The following is a 19,670-nucleotide window of genomic DNA, read 5'->3' on the forward strand; positions in this document are numbered from 1 at the left end:
GACAAACATCCAAGGTATATCAAAGTATAATATCCTTGCCCCACACCCCCCCACCCCCCAGAGGATAGCTTTTTTTTTTTTTTCCAAAAAAAATTTACTCTTTGGCTGGCCATGATGGCTCATGCCTGTAATCTTAGCACGTTGGGAGGCCAAGGTGGGAGGATCACTTGAGTCTCGGAGTTGGAGAACAGCTGGGGCAACATAGCAAGACCCCCATATCTGTTAAAGAAAAAATTAAAAAAGCCTAAGAGTTTAGTTTTCATAAGTGCTCAGTGAATGGCACGATGCTATTCAAAATGGAATTTAATGATTTCCTTCAATTCCTGTACTGTATTCTGTTTCTATGGCTGATATATCCATCTGTGGCATGCTAGGAGCCATCCTAGATTTCTGCCTCCTGTTTGTGCCTACAGTAGTTCGGAGATAATACCTATGTTGCTTTATTTGATAGGCTCATGTTTCTTACCTGGAGATGTTCAGTAGTCTTCTCGCTGGCTTTCCTTCATCTCCCCTTTTCTTCTTTGTAGCCGTTGTCTGTGCCAAATTGATGTTTTTGAAGATACGATCTGCTTATGTCTCACCCTTTTGCTCGCACACTTGTGTGTGTATGCGTTTTCTTTCCTGTTGCTTTTGGGATAACTTCTAAGCTCATCCTCGTAGCATAGGAGGCCTTTCATGTTATTTTTTTTTTTAAGATATAATATAATATATTTTAAATTTATTATTAGTTTTACAGATGAGGGTGTTCACTTTCTTGCCCAGGCTAGACTTGAACTCCTGGCCTCAAGCAGTCACTTCCACCTTGTGTAGCTGGCACTAAAGGCACATGCCGTCGCATGCCCAGCTGTCTTTTGTGTTTTGTCCCAGCTTGCCTCTCCAGTCCTTACTGGTGCTCCATTTTGGCTATACTAAAGTATTTGTAGTTTTGTGAATACCCATCCTATTTTTATAGTTTGTGCAGTTTCTCAGCATACTAGTGCTATTTTTATTTATGTAGTTTTCTCTACTTGGAATCCCCTACCTTCCTCATTCACCTAGCCTTTTCCTCATCTTTCAAGCTTCAACTAATGTATCTTCATCTCTGATAAATGTACTTCTTTACTCCCACTTTTCTCCAAGGTTGGGTGCCTGCCTTTGATGCCACTATTGTATGTCGTACACATCTCATTGAAGCTTTTAGCTTCCTGTATTGGAATTTAATATTTACTTTTCCCCTCACCATCCAGTGCTAGGAAGCTGTTTCAATAAAGAGATTCTTGGCAGAGCGCGGTGGCTCATGCCTGTAATCCCAGCACTTTGAGAAGCCAAAGTGGGAGGATCGCATGAGCCTAGGAGTTCAAGAATAGCTGTGGCAGCATAGTGAGACCCTTGTCTCTATTTTTTTTAAAAAAAGAGATTCTTGGGCTTAAGTCCAGACCTACTGAATCAGAATTCTCAGTGATAAGACACAGTTCATGTATTTTGTTTTTAATATTTATTATTATTATTATTTTTGAGATGGAGTTTCGCTCTTGTCGCCCAGGGATTACAGGTGTGAGCCACCGGGCCCGGCATGAGTTTTTTTACATTTCTTGTGAAATAGAGTCTTGCTCTGTCTCCCAGGCTGGAGCACAGTGGCAGCATCTCAGCTCTCTGGCTCACTGCAGCCTCTGCCTCCTGGGTTCAAGCGATTCTCCTGCCACAGCCTCCCACAGCTGGGATTACAAGTGTGCCACCATGCCTGGCTAATTTTTGTATTTTCAGTAGAGACGGGGTTTTACCATGTCGGCCAGGCTGGTCTTGAACTCCTGACCTCAGGTGATTAGCCTGCCTCAGCCTCCCAAAGTGTTGGGATTACAGGCGTGAGCCACTGGGCCCAGCCTAACATATCTTTTTATATACACCCATCTATAGCCTACGTTATAGAATCCTTACACATACATACATTTTTCTGTGTTTAAAAAGTTTTAGCCTGGGTAGGCCGGGTGCAGTGGCTCACGCCTGTTATCCCAGCACTTTGGAAGACTGAGGCAGGTGGATCACAAGGTCAGGAGATGGAGACCATCCTGGCTAACACGATGAAACCCTGTCTCTACTAAAAATACAAAAAAATTAGCCAGGTGTGGTAGCAGGTGCCTGTAGTCCCAGCTACTCGGGAGGCTGAGGCAGGAGAATGGCATGAACTCGGGAGGCAGAGGGAGCTTGCAGTGAGCTGAGAGCATGCCACTGCACTCCAGCCTGGGTGACAGTGAGACTCCGCCTCAAAAAAAAATTTTTTTTTGTTAGCCTGGGTAACAGGGAGACCTCATTGCTATAAAAAAATTAAGAAGGCAGCCAGGCATGGTGACATACACCTGTAGTCCCAGCTACTCAGACAGCTGAGGTGGGAGGACCACTTGAACCTGGCAAGTGAGGGCTGCCGTGAGCCGTGTTTGTGCCACTGCATTCCAGCCTGGGTGACAGAATGAGGCATTGTCTCAAAAAGAGAAAAGGAAAAAAAAAAAAAATATATATATATATATATATATATAATTTTAAAACATTTTAAATGGCTATATAAATTCTCTAAGTATATGCTTTAATAATTACTGCTATATTTAGACTGTTTCCATCTTTTCCTATTACAGTACCAGGTTAAAGATGTTTGTTAACAAATCTGTGCCCATATTTTTCATGATTTGCTTAGGTTAAATTCCTAGAAGTGGAATTACCAGATCAAAGGGCATGAATATTAATCAAACCCATATTACATATTGTCAGATGTCCAGAAAAGTCAAATAAAGCAAGATGAAGTTGTGTGTATTTGTGTGCGTGTTTTAAAGGAGAATAAGAATCATCTTAAAGAACCTAGCTCTAGCAATACTATTTCTGCTATTTTACCACTTGTGTGACTAAGGGCAGTTTCTCACATTACAAATATTTGTATGTAATGCCTGTCATGTTTTTGATACTGTGCTAGATGCTCAAGGGATTTTTAGGGAGATGAGACAAATCACCATAGCACTGTTAATAAGGTGCGGTTTGGTACTTGGTGGGTGTTACTTCAGATTTAAGGAGAGTGTAGAAAGTAGTGTCTACCATGGTCTTTGAACAGTAGTCTGCATTTCTGCAATGCCTAGTCCATTGCAAAGGGAGAGCACATCAACTAGAGAAGTAATCGCAGGTTAAAGTTTTTCCCCCTTGTTTTAATAATTTCTACCCCCTCAGTTCATGGAGACTAACACTGTAGGCATGCCTGGTAGCTGATAGTTCTCCTCTGAACATATTTCTCTCTTTTTTTTAATCTTTAGCTTTAAAGATCATCTACATTTTCTTCTGTAATGAAAGATATCCACCCATTTGGCCATATTTATTTATTCTTTAGCAGTTGAAGTATTAAATGATGCCAGGTTTTTTTTTTTTTTTTTTTTTTAAGATGGAGTCTCACTCTACTGCCGAGGCTGGAGTGCAGTGGTGCAGTCTCGGCTCACTGTAACTTCCTCCTCCCGAGTTCACACTATTCTCCTGCCTCAGCCTCCCGAGTAGCTGGGACTACAGGCCCCTGCCACCACGTCTGGCTAATTTTTTTGTATTTTTTAGTAGAGATGGGGTTTCACCGTGTTAGCCAGGATGGTCTGCTGACCTCCTGACTGTGTTAGCCAGATGATCTCCTGCCCTCGTGATCCGCCCACCTCGGCCTCCCAAAGTGCTGGGATTACAGGCGTGAGCCACCACACCCGGCCCTAAATGATGCCAGTTTTTATTTTAAATCCTGAATAATCTTATATTTCTTCTTTTTTTTTGAGACTGAATCGTGCTTTGTCGCCTGGGCTGGAGTGCAGTGGTGCAATCTTGGCCGCTTCCCTGGTTCAAGCAATTCTCCTGCCTCAGCCTTCTGAGTAGCTGGGAATACAGGCGCCCGCCACCACGCTCAGCTAATTTTTTGTATTTTCAGTAGAGGCAGGGTTTCACCATGTTGGCCAGGCTGGTCTCAAACTCCTGACCTCAAGTGATCCGCCCACCTTGGCCTCCCAAGTGCTGGGAGGCATGAGCCATTGCACCCAGCCTAAATTCATTATATTTTAGATCTTTAGCTTTCTGATGGAGAGATAGATACCCAGACTTAAACCTTTTCACTGCCCACCTGCTAGTCTTGGAAAATAATTTTAATGAAGTGTTACCGATACTTGGACAGTTTCTTTCACGTCAGCAGAGAAATATCAACAGGAGTGATTGTAAAGTGGCAAGTCTTAAAATCTAAGTGTTACGATCTTTGATCCACTGCTCAATTTATTTCAAGATCTGATCTATATTATTTTCTAGCTCTTCTGGTTTGTTGCTGAACAGTCGATGCCTGGTTTTTCCTTGTAGGATATTGTGGCTTCATAAAGAGTGAAAAATCTCACACTGAATGTTGTCTTTTAGTTTCTTCTGACCATAACCCCTTGTTTAAATCTTGTGTACAATACACTGGTTGGTATCTGTTCTCAGCACAAAAAACTGTGTGAAGCCAGTGTTCAGGGAAGAAACCACAACCATGGTAATCAGCAGTATCTTTACCTTCTCTCTTATGGTTATCTGACTCATAATTACTCTTATTTGCATCTAAAATGGGACAGTCATACTGTTCTTCATTATAGCCATCATACAACTGCCCTTGTGCTGAACCACCCACATTAATGTATTTTAGGCCTGGTCTTGATGTAAGTTCTTTGCCTTGTGTGGTTTTTCCTACCCTTCGTGTACTCTGAGTGTGGCTCCAAAGACCTAAACATGTCCTCATGTATAGCCAGGAACTTTAGAGCGTTCTTCAAAACAGAACACTGAGCAGCTCCCCATTGGAGAGCTTGAGGCCCCAGAGCACTCCGAATCCTTGCCTCCCATTTTTAGCCACTTGCCCTGACTGGGGAGCAGGATGTTTGCCTGAACATATTTTTTGTAGAGATGAGAGTCTTGCTGTGCTGCCCAGGCTGATCTTGAACTCCTGGCCTTGCCTCAAGTGATCCTCCTGCCTCGGCCTCGAAAGTACTGGCCATGTAGAGGTGTGAGCCACCCTGTCCGGTCTGCTCTTGCTGTCGATGACAATAGGAACAAGTGGTAAAAGGCATGAAGAGCTGAATTTGGGCCGGGCATGGTGGCTCACACCTGTAATCCTAGCACTTTGGGAGGCTGAGGCAGGCGGATCATGAGGTCGGAGTTCGAGACCAGCCTGGCTAACATGGTGAAACCCTATCTCTACTGAAAATACAAAAAATTAGCCAGGTGCAGTGGCACGCACCCGTAGTCCCAGCTACTCGGGAGGCTGAGGTAGGAGAATTGCTTGAACTCGGGAGGCAGGGGTTGCAGTGAGCCGAGATAGTGCCACTGCACTTCAGCCTGGGCAATAGAGTGAGACTAAAAAAGAAAAAAAAACAAAACTTGAGTTTGAATTCTATTTCGGATCTTTATCAGTTACATGATTTTGGACAAGTAATTTCTGTAAAACTTGGTTTCCTTATATATAAAATGGAATAATGTCTGTTTTGCAGCGCAGTGCCTGGTGTTTAGTGTTGTTGTTATTGACAGTTAATAAATGATATGAACATTCATTCATAACATCATGCAATAGGTTTTGCAGCCGTTTATACCAAAAGAAGTTTTTGGAGTTTTTTCCCCTCCAGTAATTAGGAAAGAATGATTTATCTATATTTTGTTTAAGGGCTGTAATAACTTCTTGCTGTTCTTTTCTCTTTTTTTTTTTATTTGAGATGGAGTTTCACTCTTGTTGCCCAGGCAGGAGTGCAATGGCGCTATCTCGGTTCACTGCAACCTCTGCCTCCCAGGTTCAAATGATTGTCCTGCCTCAGCCTCCTGAGTAGCTGGGATTACAGGTGCATGCCACCATGCCCGGCTAATTTTGTATTTTTAGTAGAGACAGGGTTTCTCCATGTTGGTCAGGTTGATCTCGACCTCCTGACCTCGGGTGATCCGCCCACCTCGGCCTCCGAAAGTGCTGGGATTATAGGTGTGAGCCACTGCCCCACCAACTTCTTGCTTTGCTTACAAAATGGGAATAATAGTATCTGTGTTTTCAGGGTAGTTATGACTTTTTTTTTTTTCTTTTGAGACAGACTTGTTTTGTCACCCAGGTTGGAGTGCAGTGGTGCAGTCTCGGCTCACTGCAACCTCTGCCTCTCGGGCTCAAGTGATTCTTGTGCCTCAGCCTCCCAAGTAGCTGGGCTTACAGACATGCACCATCATGCCTGGCTGATTTTTGTATTTTTAATAGAGACAGGATTTTCTCATGTTGCCCAGGCTGGTCGCAGGCTCAAGGCACCCACTTACCTCAGCCTCCCGTGTAGTTATGACTATTAAAAGAGATGATAAAGTGTATAAAGTATTTATGGGATCAAGACCAGACACAAAGTAAGTCTTTTTTTTTTTTTTTTTTTTTGAGACGGAGTCTCGCTCTGTCGCCCAGGCTGGAGTGCAGTGGCGCGATCTCGGCTCACTGCAAGCTCCGCCTCCTGGGTTCACGCCATTCTCCTGCCTCAGCCTCTCTGAGTAGCTGGGACTACAGGCGCCCGCCACGACGCCCGGCTAATTTTTTGTATTTTTAGTAGAGACGGGGTTTCACCGTGGTCTCGATCTCCTGACCTCGTGATCCGCCCGCCTCGGCCTCCCAAAGTGCTGGGATTACAAGCGTGAGCCACCGCGCCCGGCCCAAAGTAAGTCTTAGTAATAGTTGTTATTAATACAGATATATCGTGTGCAGAAGATGCTGTAGAACAGATTCACTAGGTTTTCTTCCCTTTGATGATTAAATTCGAATTAGGTTAATTCTTATATTCTCTTTCTTTTTCTCATTGTCAAGTTTCTCCTCTTTGCCTGCCGTTTTCTCACTGGTATCTCCTTTCTGTAATGGTTCTTGGCATCAGCTATTCTGATTATATTGTTCTGATGTCTTTTAGTGAAATGGAACCATCCTGATCTAGGTTTCTGTATGCAAAAAATCCTGGAGAACAAAAGTAGGTGTGGAGACGAATAGCCTGTCTTTATGAGGAAATAATCTAGCAAAGGCAGTTTTATTATTAAAGTATGGAAATCTACTCTAGTTAACAAACATTCAGGGGATTTAATGAAAGAACACTAAGGACTCTGAACCTCAGAGCAAGAAATATATACGGGGCTTCCTGAATACTTGGAGGCTTTCTGTTTTTTTTAAGGGCGCTGTAGTCCCTTGTCTCTGCTTCTTTCAGCACATTTCTTTCTCTATGTTGACTGCTACCTTTTGCTTATACGTCAATTAGCCACCACACCCGGGTAATTTTTGTATTTTTGGTAGAGACAGGGTTTCACTGTGTTGGCCATGCTGGTCTTGAACTGCTGACCTCGGGTGATCTGTCCACCTCGGCCTCCCAAAGTTCTGTGATTGCAGGTGTGAACCTGTAAATTTGTTTAAATATGGAAATTTTCAGTGTGATTTAATGAACTCCCCAACTCAGTGATACACTGTTGTAACTGAGTTTGGTTTCTCTAATCAGGCAACAGACAACTAGTCAAATCGGCTCCAGAAAAGGGACGTTCATTGTAAAGACACACTGAGCAGTTCAGGACAAGAATGCCAGCAAAGCAAGTACAAGAACTGAACCAGAACGCTAGCAAAACCTGTGTCGTTTTTAGTGTTTTTATTCCAGAATGCGTGGTTTAACACAGTATTCGCTTTATTCTGCTTTTTAAGATTCAGTGTTCAATAATATCTGCTTGAAAAATGGATAAATTGTAATTATTCAAATAATTGAATTTCTATTTGGATCATTAACTTTTTACAATTCAGAATTCCTTTGTGCCCAAGTCTGTTTGAATTTATTTTCCATGGCTGGGTGCGGTGGCTAATACCTGTAATCCCAGCACTTTAGAAGGCGGGAGGATTGCTTGAGGTCAGGAATTCGAAACCAGCCTAGACAACATAGTGAAACCTTGTCTCTACAAAAAAATTAAAAACAATTAGCTGGGTGTGGTGGTGTGTGTCTCTAGTCCTGGCTACTCAGGAGGCTGATGGGAGTTTGAGGCTGTAGTGAGCTGTGATTGCGCCACTGCATTCCAGCCTAGGTAACAGAGCCAGACCCTGTCTCAAAAAAATAAAGTAGGCTGGGCGTGGTGGCTAACACCTGTAAGCCCAGCACTTTAGGAGGCCATGCTGAATGCATCACTTGGGCTCAGGGCTTCGAGACCTGCCTGGGCAACATGGTGAAACCTCGTCTTCTACAAAAAATATGAAAATTAGCTGGACGTGGTGGCACATACTTATAGTCCCAGCTGCTCAGGAGGCTGAGGTGGGAGGATCACTTGAGCATGGAAGGTGGAGGTTGCGGTGAGGCGAGATCGCACCACTGCACTCCAGCCTGGGCAACAGAGCCAGACTCCATCTCAAAAAAAAAAAAAGTCAGTGAGGTCGTCTTCTAAAATTCCTTTATTTCTTGGCTTGATAACCAATATGGTCTCCTAATTCTCTTCCTAGCCCTGTATTTAGATTTCCACCTTTTATTTCTGCCAGCCCACATTGTAGTCAAGGAAAATAACGTTTTTTTTCTTCTTTGTTTTTGAGAGACAGGGTTCAAGTGATTTTCCTGCCTCAGCCTCCCGAGTGGCTGAGACTACAGGCATGCGCCATTATGCCCAGCTAATTTTTGTATTTTTAGTAGAGACAGAGTTTCACCATGTTGGCCAGGCTGGTCTTGAACTCCTGACCTCAGGTGATCTGCCCGCCTTAGCCTCCCAAAGTGCTAGGATTACAGGCGTGAGCCACCATGCCTGGCCCACTTTATTTCATTTTTGAAAAAGGGTCTCCCACTGTGGCCCAGGCTGGAGTGTAGTGGTTGGCTCATTGCAGCCTCCATCTCCGAGGCTCAAGCAGTCCTCCTGCTGTAGCTGCATGAGTAGCTGGGACTACAGGCACATGCCAAAAGATTTGTAAAGTGATGCTTTTAATTTTTCATTTTCCAAAATGTGGTAATGTAGTTCCAGGTTTATCTATTTGATTAAAAACTTTTTTTTTTTTTTTTTTTTTTTTTTAAAGATCATGCCACTGCACTTCAGCCTGGGCGACAGAGCAGGAGTCTCAAAAAACAAAACAAAACATTAACCTGCCACTCAAATAGATTGCTAGAGAAAAGGGAAGTGTAGAAGGAACTTGAAAGGCTTATTCTACCTTGATGGGAGCATTTACTCTGATTATAATTGACAGCTAGCTTTTCTCCTTTATCATGGAAAATACTTCTCACTTCTAAAATATATCTTACAAATATTTCTTACAGTGCCTTCATTCTTTGATTTCTCTTGATTCTTGAGCATCTTTTTCTGAGTGTTAGTTTTGTTTCCTAGGAAGAATTTTGTCTGGAGAGTCTGCCCTGTGCCAGTGACTGTACAAAATACAGCTCCCAGTAGAAATAAATAAGTTCCCAAATAGTTAAGAACTTTTGTGAGAGAATGACTTGGTTTATCTCATGTAGTCAACGTGGGTGAATGGTTTAAAATGGAGTTTCTGCACTACCAAAACTTTTAGAAATTGAGCCTCCTTTCTCAACAATTGACTATAAGAGGTAGGGCAGGAGGGTGGTATACAGGGATAGGGAAAGAGTGTGGTTCTTGTATAAATGAGGCAGTGGGAGATACCCTGAAAGAGGGAGGTGGGGAGGGTGAGTAGAGAGAAGAGAGGGAGAGAAGAGACCAGAGAGAGAGAGCGAGAGAGAGAGAGAGAGAGAGAGAGAGGGCCAGGGGAGGCAGGGAGAGAGAGTGCACATATCCAAGAGAGCATAAGTAAATGGTGAAAGAGAATGGTGTCAGGAAGATAGTGTAGAAAGGAATGGAGAATGCTACAAGGATGAGCAAGTTTTGAAGGTAGGGGAAGAGACAGTGAAAAGTAAAGGCAAGACCAAGAGAGCACATTCATCGAAGCCCACAGCAGGAACTGACAGCAGTTTTATCTAGTAAAATAATAGAATATTGGAGGTGGAAACTTCCTTTGACTGCCAGGGGGCAGCATGGTGGTACAGAAAGGGCCTTGAACTTTAAATTGGAAGACTTGGATTAAGATCCTGGCAGTGCCATTTAAGTGCTCTGAGCCTTAGTTTCCTCCTGTGCCGTTCCCTACCTAACAATGGTTGGAGAAGGCATTTCTCGGAGGATCAGTCTCCTAATCTCTAAAATGGGAATCACTGAGATGGTTGTGATGGCTCCATAAATATGCACAGCGCATACTTTTTTTCTTACTCCTCCTACTTAGTTTCCTTGGGACATATAAATAGAATTTTTAATATTTCTGGTTGAAACTGTATTTGTAGATTTTTGGATTTCCAAGAAATGTCTAGCTCTATTTAAATGTATAATTAGATTCCACAGAAAGAGCTAGACACAGAGCTTTGTGCATTTGATTTACATGCTTCGTCAATGTTAATGCTGGCCTAAAGGTTCATCATTTCATAAAACATTTGTAGAGTTCCCAACTAACATCCTGTCTTCATCCTCCCTACTCTCCTTTATTTTTATTATATACAGTTTAGGAGTCTATTTATTGTGCTCATGTAAATAATGTAAACACCATGTAAAATGATCATAGCTTCTATTTCAGGGCCTTTTAAAAACACCACAATATTATAAGCCTTGTCTGTCTCTTTGTGCTCATGTAACTAACTGAATTTTACTCTTACTTTGAGTTTTATAAATTTCGATTTTTAGTGAGCATTCCCAATCTTTTGTATCTTAGTGATACAGTGTGTCTCATTTGTAGCATAGTATTGGCTGTGGGTTTTAAAGATACGTGATTGAAAACAGTAATGCACCTGTATCTTTATGAGTGTTAGTTCTGACAGTTAAGATTCTTAGGTGATATAATGTATAGGCAGCTAGGCAGCATGTTCATTAAATCCTTTTTTTTTTTTTTCCGGAGACTCTCACTCTGTCACCCAGGCTAGAGTGTAGTGGCGTGATTTCCGCTCACTGGAGCCTCGACTGCCCGGGTGCATTCCCACCTCAGCCTCCGGAGTAGTTGGGACCATAGGCGTGTATCACCATGCCCAGCTATTTTATTTTTATTTTTATTTTTTAAACTTTTATCTGTAGAGACGGGGTACTCTACTACATTGCCCAGGCTGGTCTTGAACTCCTGGGCTTTAGTGATCTTGCCTCAGATAAAATTCTTTTTTTTTTTTTTTTTTTTTGAGACAGAGTCTCGCTCTGTCGCCCAGGCTGGAGTGCAGTGGCGCAATCTCGGCTCACTGCAAGCTCTGCCTCCCAGGTTCACGCCATTCTCCTGCCTCAGCCTCTCCGAGTAGCTGGGACTACAGGCGCCCGCCACCACGCCCGGCTAATTTTTTTGTATTTTTAGTAGAGACGGGGTTTCACCGTGGTCTCGATCTCTTGACCTCGTGATCCGCCCGCCTCGGCCTCCCAAAGTGCTGGGATTACAAGCATGAGCCACCGCGCCCGGCCTGCCTCAGATAAAATTCTTAAACTGATTCTCTTAACTGTATTCTGGCTCATGTTCTCCATACTCTTTTCTCTCATTGCTTGGCCCTAACTTGACCCTCAATACGTTTATCCAGTGGTAGAAATTGTAAACAGACCTTGGAAGGTAGTGGAGATCAGAGGAAGGAGTTTGAGAGACTCCTGCTTCAGGTAGTCAACATTGTTTTTCATGTAGGCAGAAGAGCAAAGCCTACGTCTTTTTTTTTTTTTTTTTTTTTTTTTTTTTTTTAGACAGAATCTCGCTCTGTCGCCCAGGCTGGAGTGCAATGGCGCAATCTTGGCTCACCTCAACCTCCGCCTCCCGGGTTCAAGGGTTCAAGTGCTTCTCCCACCTCAACCTCCTGGGATTACAGGCGCCTGCCACCACGCCCGGCTAATTTTTGTATTTTTAGTAGATAACAGGCTTTCACCATGTTGGCCAGGCTGGTCTTGAACTGCTGATCTCAAGTGATCCTCCTGCCTCCCAAAGTGCTGGGATTACAGGCTTGAGCCACTGTGCCCAGCCTTTTTTTTTTTGAAAAAGGATCTCGCTCTGTTACCTAGATTAGAGTGCAGTGGTGTGATCACGGCTCACTGCAGCCTCTAGCTCCTGGGCTTACGTGATCCTCCCACCTCAGCCTCCTGAGTATCTGGGTGTGTGCCACCACAGCCCAACTAATTTTTATATTTTTTGTAGAGAGGGGAATTTTGCCATGTTCTCCAGGCTGGGAGCCTACGTCTTTAATAAACAAAGGGATGTACTCTTGAATCCCTTGCCCAGGGGTAGGTAGTGACTCTAGCCTCAGGCAGCAGAGACATGCTTGCTGCTCATAACAGAGAAGACCAGTAAACTAGTTGAATTATAACTGTTTTGAATAATCTATTTCACACATCGTCCTTGATGTTATTACCTTGTAGGAATGGCTTTGGAGATAGATAGGTAAATTGAAGCCTAAAGAGATTGTTATGCTGTAGGTAGGATTACATTTAACAATGAGTAAGGTTTGGAGGGATTCTTGTGACATGTTATTTTCTCCCCCTGGTTAGGTTCGGAGAGCCCCCAGGGATCTCCCAATATGGAGAGATATTGGGATACTTCATTATAGGGTTTGCATCTCCCTCTCCTGAGGTTTACCAAAGAGAAATAGTGGATTGGATCAAATGCACTCCCTAATTTAACGTAACTGTTCACAACTGGGGAGGAGCCATGACCTTTTGACTCATTAGGTCACATTGTCATCTTGAAGACATCATTGCTCTTCAGAATGTTGGTCTTTACTTATTAAATTAAAAAGTATGAAAAATAGCTAACATAATTCTCGTGATGGAATTTGCTTTTTCATTTATTTGAATTTTATGTTTTTCATGTTTTGAAAATATAAGGGAATGGGGGGGAGAAAGTAGGGATCATTGCTGAACCCTGATGGTTGAAGGTAAGTGAATGTTTAATCTCTCAGTCACTTGATCATTGCTATTGTCTTTGCCAATGTCTGAAAGTAAACAGAAGAAATTTTCAAGTGTGTGTAATGTGTATGTAAAATTCAAGATGCTGACTTGAAGATTTTTCCCTCTCTATTCTAAACAATAGGTGCGTTCCATGGATGAACTGAATCATGATTTTCAAGCACTTGCTCTGGAGGGAAGAGCGATGGGAGAGGTAAGTGAACTGGTGTGTCAGAAAAGTGGGTCTGTTTTTAAGGGAAGGTTGGAGTTGTCTTTCATCAAATGTGTCCAAATCTAGTCTCCAGAAATATGTGCTTGCTTTTCCTTGTTGCCATTCTCATGCTAGGAACGGGATGCTGGAGAATTTTGCCAAAACTATGTTGTTAAAAGAAGAATGTTAACCATAACCTAATGTCTTAAAAGCAAAACAAAGTAGCCAAAATGTGAGCACAAATTATTGAATATTAATGTCAGCGATAAATTGAGACATTAAAAGTTTAAGAAGTATTTTAATTTTATATGCATTACATTAAAGGCCAACCTTTACCTCATTTTCCAGTGGCTAGGTTTTCCCCCCAACCCACCCCCCCGCCAATGGCAAAGGGAGTCTTAGATTGGCTGCTAATCAGAAAATGTCAGTAACCTATTTTTAAAGTAGTGCCTTTTTTGAGGAAGTTGTTTAGAGCTCCATTGTGAAAGTTGTTAGGGTTCTGGTGGAGGAATTACAGAAGGTAGAGACCTGAGCCAGTCATCCCTTACAGGAAATTCAGAAATAAGAATTTTGCTTTGATTGTAATGTTTAAAATTTGCAGAAACAAAATTTACTTTTATCCATTACATCAATAGAGAGGGTTGCCATAAGTCTTAAAAAGGAAGGGGGTATAGATACCTAACATGTAGCCAACTGCTGGCTATTCTAGCTGTGACAATAAGCATGTATTGATGACAAAGGTAGCATATACAGTTTGAATTAACTACTTAAAATACCACAGGCCTGCAAGTGACATTTTTTGTGGCTCTCTTGTTCTGGAAAGTAATGTTAGGTTTTCTCTTCCATTTCATTTTTTGTGTATCTAATATTTGATAGTTCCTACATCGATTTTAATGTTTCACAAGAGGGAGAATTACTTTATTCTAGGGTCCTCATTTATACCATTTATTAGATACATTTGTTCTTTGATTTAGCAAATACTCGATCCCCAGGCACTGTGCTAGGCTCTGAGATCAAAATTAGGATAATTACTCTTCTGAGTTTGAAGCACATATTCCTTGATTGCCTTTGTGGTTAGGCAGTGAACAGTTAAAAATTGTTGATGTTTAAACTGAGATTCTTGCTTTCTTTGTTACAAGATTTTGTTTCCAACTTTCTGAATCATCTTGTGGCCACAGAGTCCAGTGTCCTATCATCTTGAGTTCATGCATTTTTGGTCTGTTTTCCTCCTAGAGCTTTAGGAGGTGATTGGGAGATGTCCTTGTGTTTCCTGTGCCTGCCTAATGTCACTGACACAATGCAAATCAGTAAACCCTGTATGGTTTAGAAAGTCTAAAAGACTTTGTCACTAAGTTTTTGAGCAAATTTGAACAGAAAGTTAACATATTTGTTGGATATTAAGTATAGAAAGAGAAACTATATTTATTGTCTTTCTTATTCCTACAATTCTAAGCTGGTGTATTCCACCAAAAATCCAATTCCAGGTGGTTTTTCTTTCTTTTTTGAATTTTTTATAAAAATGGAGACAGAGTCTCACTATGTTGTCCAGACTAATCTTGGGCTCAAGTGATCCTTCTGCCTTGACCTCCCAAAGTGTTGAGATTACAGTCATGAGCCACTGTGTCCAGCCTGTTTTTATTTTTTAAAAATTAATGATATAAGAATAATGTCCTGTTATGTTTTGTGAGCAACAGTTTATAATCACTGAATGCTTAATTTTAATTGAATAGCAAACAATTGCAGTAGAGGGTAAAGTTTATTTAAATGACAAGTTGACAGTGTTAAATTCTTTTTTTTTATCATTTTTTTCTTTCAGAAACGCCTTTTTTTTTTTTTTTTTTTTTGGTGTATGTATATAATTCCTCGGGCATGGATATAGGCATATGTTAATAACAAAACAGTATATTCCATCAGTAATGCTGTGTCATTCTTCTTCCTTTCCCCACTATTTACAAGTAACAGTAACAACTAGCATTTATCAACCATAGGTAGATGCTAAGGGGTTTTTATGCATTATCTGATTAATAACTCTATGAGGACAGTTCTATTATCCGGATAAGGAAAAAGGTCAAGAGAGACGAAATAATTTGCCCAGGATAACACATCTAGTAAGTGATAGGATTCTTCCCTGGCTTCCTCCCACTGCAAGGCATGTGCCCTTGATTAGGGTAAATGAAGTTAATATTTGTAAAATAATTGAGAGGTGAAACATTTCCTAAGTGTGGAGTGAGGTTTCTGTATTCAAGGAGTTCTTTAGCTAGTTGAGGAAACAATGAATATACATATAAACAGAAAGAGTAAATTTTTTTCTGTGGTTGGAGTTCAGAGAAGGAAGGATCATTATTGACAGGACTAGTTAGACTTTAATGGAGGAGGAGAGATATTCCTTAAAAAGCATCTTCTAGTTTAGTTAGGCTTTGGATAGGTACAGATTAAGAGAATTTTTTTTTTTGCAGCAATGGGAGAACAGCCAAAAGAAAAAATGAAAATAAGCTTTTTTTTTCTTTTTTTTTTTTTAAGAGGCGGAGTCTCACTCGGTCACCCAGGCTAGAGTGCAGTGGCACAATCTCAGCTCACTGTAACCTCCGCCTCCTGGGTTCATGCAATTCTCCTGCCTCAGCCTCCCGAGTAGCTTGGACTACAGGTGCATGCCGCCATGCCCGGCTAATTTTTTTTTGTATTTTAGTAGAAACAGGGTTTCACTGTGTTGCCCAGGCTGGTCTCGAACTCCTGAGCTCAGGCAATCTGCCCGCCTCGGCCTCCCAAAGTGCTAGGATTACAGGCATGAGCCACTGTGCCTGGCGGAAAATAAGCTTTTATAATAAAAAAGAACAGCTTCTAATTAACTTCATTAAATTTTCTTCCTTTTTAGCAATAAAACATCTCTGAGAGGGAGTGTGTATAAATACAGTATTTACTGGCTGGGCGCGGTGGCTCACGCTGTAATCCCAGCACTTTGGGCGGCCGAGGTGGGCAGATCACCTGAGGTCAGGAGTTCGAGACCAGCCTGGCCAACATAGTGAAATCCCATCTCTACTAAAAATACAAAAATTAGCTGAGCGTGATGATGTGCGCCTGTAGTCCCAGCTACTTGGGAGACTGAGGCAGGAGAATCACTTGAATCCAGGAGGTGGAGGTTGCACTGAGCCCAGATAGTGCCACTGCACTCCAGCCTGGGCAACAGAGTGAGTGAGACTTCGTCTCAAAAATAAAGACCAAAAACAAACCAGTATTTACCCATATAAACACTAGAAGTAAATTGCATGACTTTTAAGCCAGGCACCGTATCTTCGTTTAAGTTATTTGGTTTCTTTGTGGATGTGTGGGCACCTGTGCACGTGTGCATCTGTGTGAGTCATTAGGGTAGATGCTAGTTATGTAAAGAATGTATGGAGTCTTTAGCATTCAAATAGAATTGGTTCCATTCGAAGTAATTGATCTCTAATAATTAAAGTTAGTGCTGGTTGACTCTTGTCACATTTTTTTCTTCAAAGCCACTGTTGGCCTCTTGGTGTCACTTTGAAAGGTTTAGAGTATTTCTTAGAATAAATCTTGCTAAGAAGTGACTACTTAAAAATATCACTCTCCAAGCTGTTCTTAGCTGAAGGACTCAGTACAAGTGCTTTATGTGCCTCCTATTCTACAAAGCTAATATAAAAAAGAAGATAGGAAAAGATCTTAGGATCAGGGCCACAAATTATTTAAAAATTTTGTCTACTTGTTAGCCCCTTTCATTTGGCTTAAGGCCCTGAAAAGTTTAAAGGCACATACTTTAGCAGCTTTTATTTACGTATCAAGAGGTCAGTCCGTTAATCGAGGGTTCTAGAAAAGGATGTTTGTAGAAGAGGGGAAGGTTCCTGGCCTTGGGCTTCTGGGCTCTATTTCTAAATTGGTTTATGATCTTGCATAACCTGCTTGCTCCACCTGTAGGTTGGCAGCATTGTTACTGTTCATGACCTAGAAAAGGATGGATTTTTTAAAAAGAGAGAGGTTGTAAGTACTTTGAGAGTTTGACAGAAAGGTACTTTGTTCACATAATTGGTTTTTTAACTTTTAAAAATCAAGGACCTTTTTTTCCCTTAGGATTCTTTAGTGTTTTATGTGTAGTGAACTTGACAACTTCCAGGGAAGTTAAAATAGTAGTGAATACTGGCTTATTTCTACAACAAATGGAGTATATTTAGATATGTGACTCTTCATCTTTGTCTTAGAAAGCTGAAGCGTAGAAAAACATACCCTTGATTATAACAAGTTTGTAAACCTGACGAAGGAAATCTAGGAAGTGCTCCTATATATGGAGTGATAACAAATCCTGCCTTATTCACAGGAATTAGGATAACTTGAGATACATTTAAATTGCAGCTTTATATTCTCATTAGACATTATATAGTACTTGATCCATAGGTGTGGGATAGCAGAATGGCTTATAGAGGGAGGAATTGGATAGTGATTTGGGTGAGCTGTTAATCCAAAGAAAGGCAAAATTTGGTGGGATAGAGGTAGCATTGGATTGGGCCAGAACTCTGACGCCACAACTTCTTAGAGCCTAGGTTCAAACATTCATATTCTTTGGACTTACTTTTTCTACCCGTAAGACAAAGATGTTGGACTAGACAGTTTCCCGGGACCTTTCCAGGTCTAAGATTCTGGGAGCTTGCCCTTCTTTCTCTCTTTAAAAAGACAGAAAAGAGGAATTGTTCTGGCCTTTTTAGGATATAGTAGAGAGTGTCTAAAAGATATCCTTTTAGATTGACTTTCCCCCTGTGATTTAGAGATTTTGTAATTTTTCATTGTTTTTTTTTTTTTTTTTTTTTTTTGGAGACAGGGTCTCGCTCTGTCACCAGGCTGGAGTGCAGTGGCGTGATCTTGGCTCACTGCAAATTCCGCCTCCCAGGTTCAAGCGATTCTCCTGCCTCAGCCTCCCGAGTGGCTGGAAGTACAGATGTGCGCCACCACACGCCCAGCTAATTTTTGTATTTTTAGTAGACAGGGTTTCACCACGTTGGCCAGATGGTCTCTATCTCTTGACTTCGTGATCTGTTCACCGTGGCTTCCCAAAGTGCTGGAATTACAGGCGTGAGCCACTGCGCCTGGCCTCATTGGGTTCTTTAAAGTGACTTATTCACCGTCTGCATCTGCCCAAGACATTGAAGTGTCCATCAGAGTTCGTGGGATGGTAATACTGGAGTCAGGGCAAGTATTAGCCTGACTCTAGTATGGAGACTAAATCTGTTAAATTTTTTTCCCACATCTTTCTATTATGGCAAACAGTGTCTTAATAGAATTGGAGGCTTTTGAATAGCTAAAAGTACTTCTAGAATCCACAGCTCCGGGAGGGCTACCTTAACACTGGCAGTTCTTTGCAATTAGGGTGCCATAAAAGCAGCGCAGTTGACTCCAAAATGGATTGAGTTTTGGGAAGATGTCTGCCAGCAAAACCATATAGACTTTGTTGCTGAAGGGATGAAAAATTAATAATGCCTTGAGATATATTTATATAAATATATGTGACCAAGCAGTGTAATTAATTCCCCTTTTTCCTCAAAAGGTAGCCTTTTTTTTTTTTTTTTTGAGATGGAGTCTCACTCACCCACGCTGGAGTACAGTGGTGCGATCTCAGCTCACTGCAACCTTGACCTCCTGGGTTCAAGCAATTCTCCTGCCTCAGCCTCCCAAGTAGCTGGGACTACAGGCGTGTGCCACCATTCCCAACTAATTGTTGTATTTTTTAAAAATAGAGACAGGGTTTCACTATGTTGGCCAGGCTGGTCTCGAACTCGTGACTTCCAGTGATTCACCTGCCTCTGCCTCCCAAAGTGCTGGGATTACAGGCGTGACCCACTGCGCCCAGCCAAAATGTAGCTTTTGCGTACAATAGGAATAGTAAAAACACCCTGGTTCCCTTAACTTTTTCTTTTTTGGATATTTTTTTGACATCTTGCTCTTAAAAGGAAATGTTTATTTTAGAAAAAACAGCTAGCCATGCCAAGTGGTCTGGAGGAACAAGATATTGGTAGATGGCTTATTTTAGGTTAATGACTGTTAGAGGTAAAGTGACCTTCTTATCAGTATTGTTTGAGGAAGTTCCTGGGACCCAGAATAATAATTTTGGGATTAGGTTTGGGCACTTTGAGGAACGAGATAGGAGAAGGTGTTTTCTAACCCTGGAATTGTGGTCATATCTGATTTGGAACGTAGTTCCCAGGTCTGTCCTGACTTTGAGACCAATGTGCAAACCCCACCCATTCTTCTGCTGTCTTCTAACCTGCACTGGGAAGACCAGGAACATATTACTGTATGTAGATGTTAAGCTGTCTGGGAATGTTTGAATGCAGCAAACCATACTCTTGGAGCAGAAGATCCACATGCTGCTTACTTTGTCTTCATTAAATTTCTTCCCTTTCATCAACCTCCTTTGGCTAAAATGTTACTCTTTTATCCATACTAGCGTGCTTTATTGGAGGGAAGACTAATAAACAGTAACACTTTTCAATATCGTGATCTATATGATATCATTATCCATATGAATCTCCCAATAGGTTTTTGAGAAGTATTATTCCCATTTTTTTTTTTT

The 19,670-nt window shown here is 41.6% G+C and overlaps 1 protein-coding gene across 14 annotated transcripts in view; it reads left to right on the forward strand.

The window, feature by feature from the left end:
* PUM1 (pumilio RNA binding family member 1) overlaps positions 1-19,670 on the forward strand; it is a 132,245-nt gene that overhangs the window by 26,082 nt on the left and 86,493 nt on the right. For 13 of the 14 annotated variants that reach the window (XM_055255644.2, XM_055255648.2, XM_055255650.2 and 10 more), the window contains one exon: positions 13,031-13,099. The exons of the other annotated variant lie outside the window; for it this stretch is intronic. In XM_055255644.2, the coding sequence (XP_055111619.2) occupies positions 13,031-13,099 (69 nt within the window). The remainder of the gene's footprint in view (positions 1-13,030; positions 13,100-19,670) is intronic. 14 annotated transcript variants of the gene reach the window in all.

This window comes from Symphalangus syndactylus, chromosome 12, assembly GCF_028878055.3.
Source record: "Symphalangus syndactylus isolate Jambi chromosome 12, NHGRI_mSymSyn1-v2.1_pri, whole genome shotgun sequence".
Classification (NCBI taxonomy): Eukaryota; Metazoa; Chordata; class Mammalia; order Primates; family Hylobatidae; genus Symphalangus; species Symphalangus syndactylus.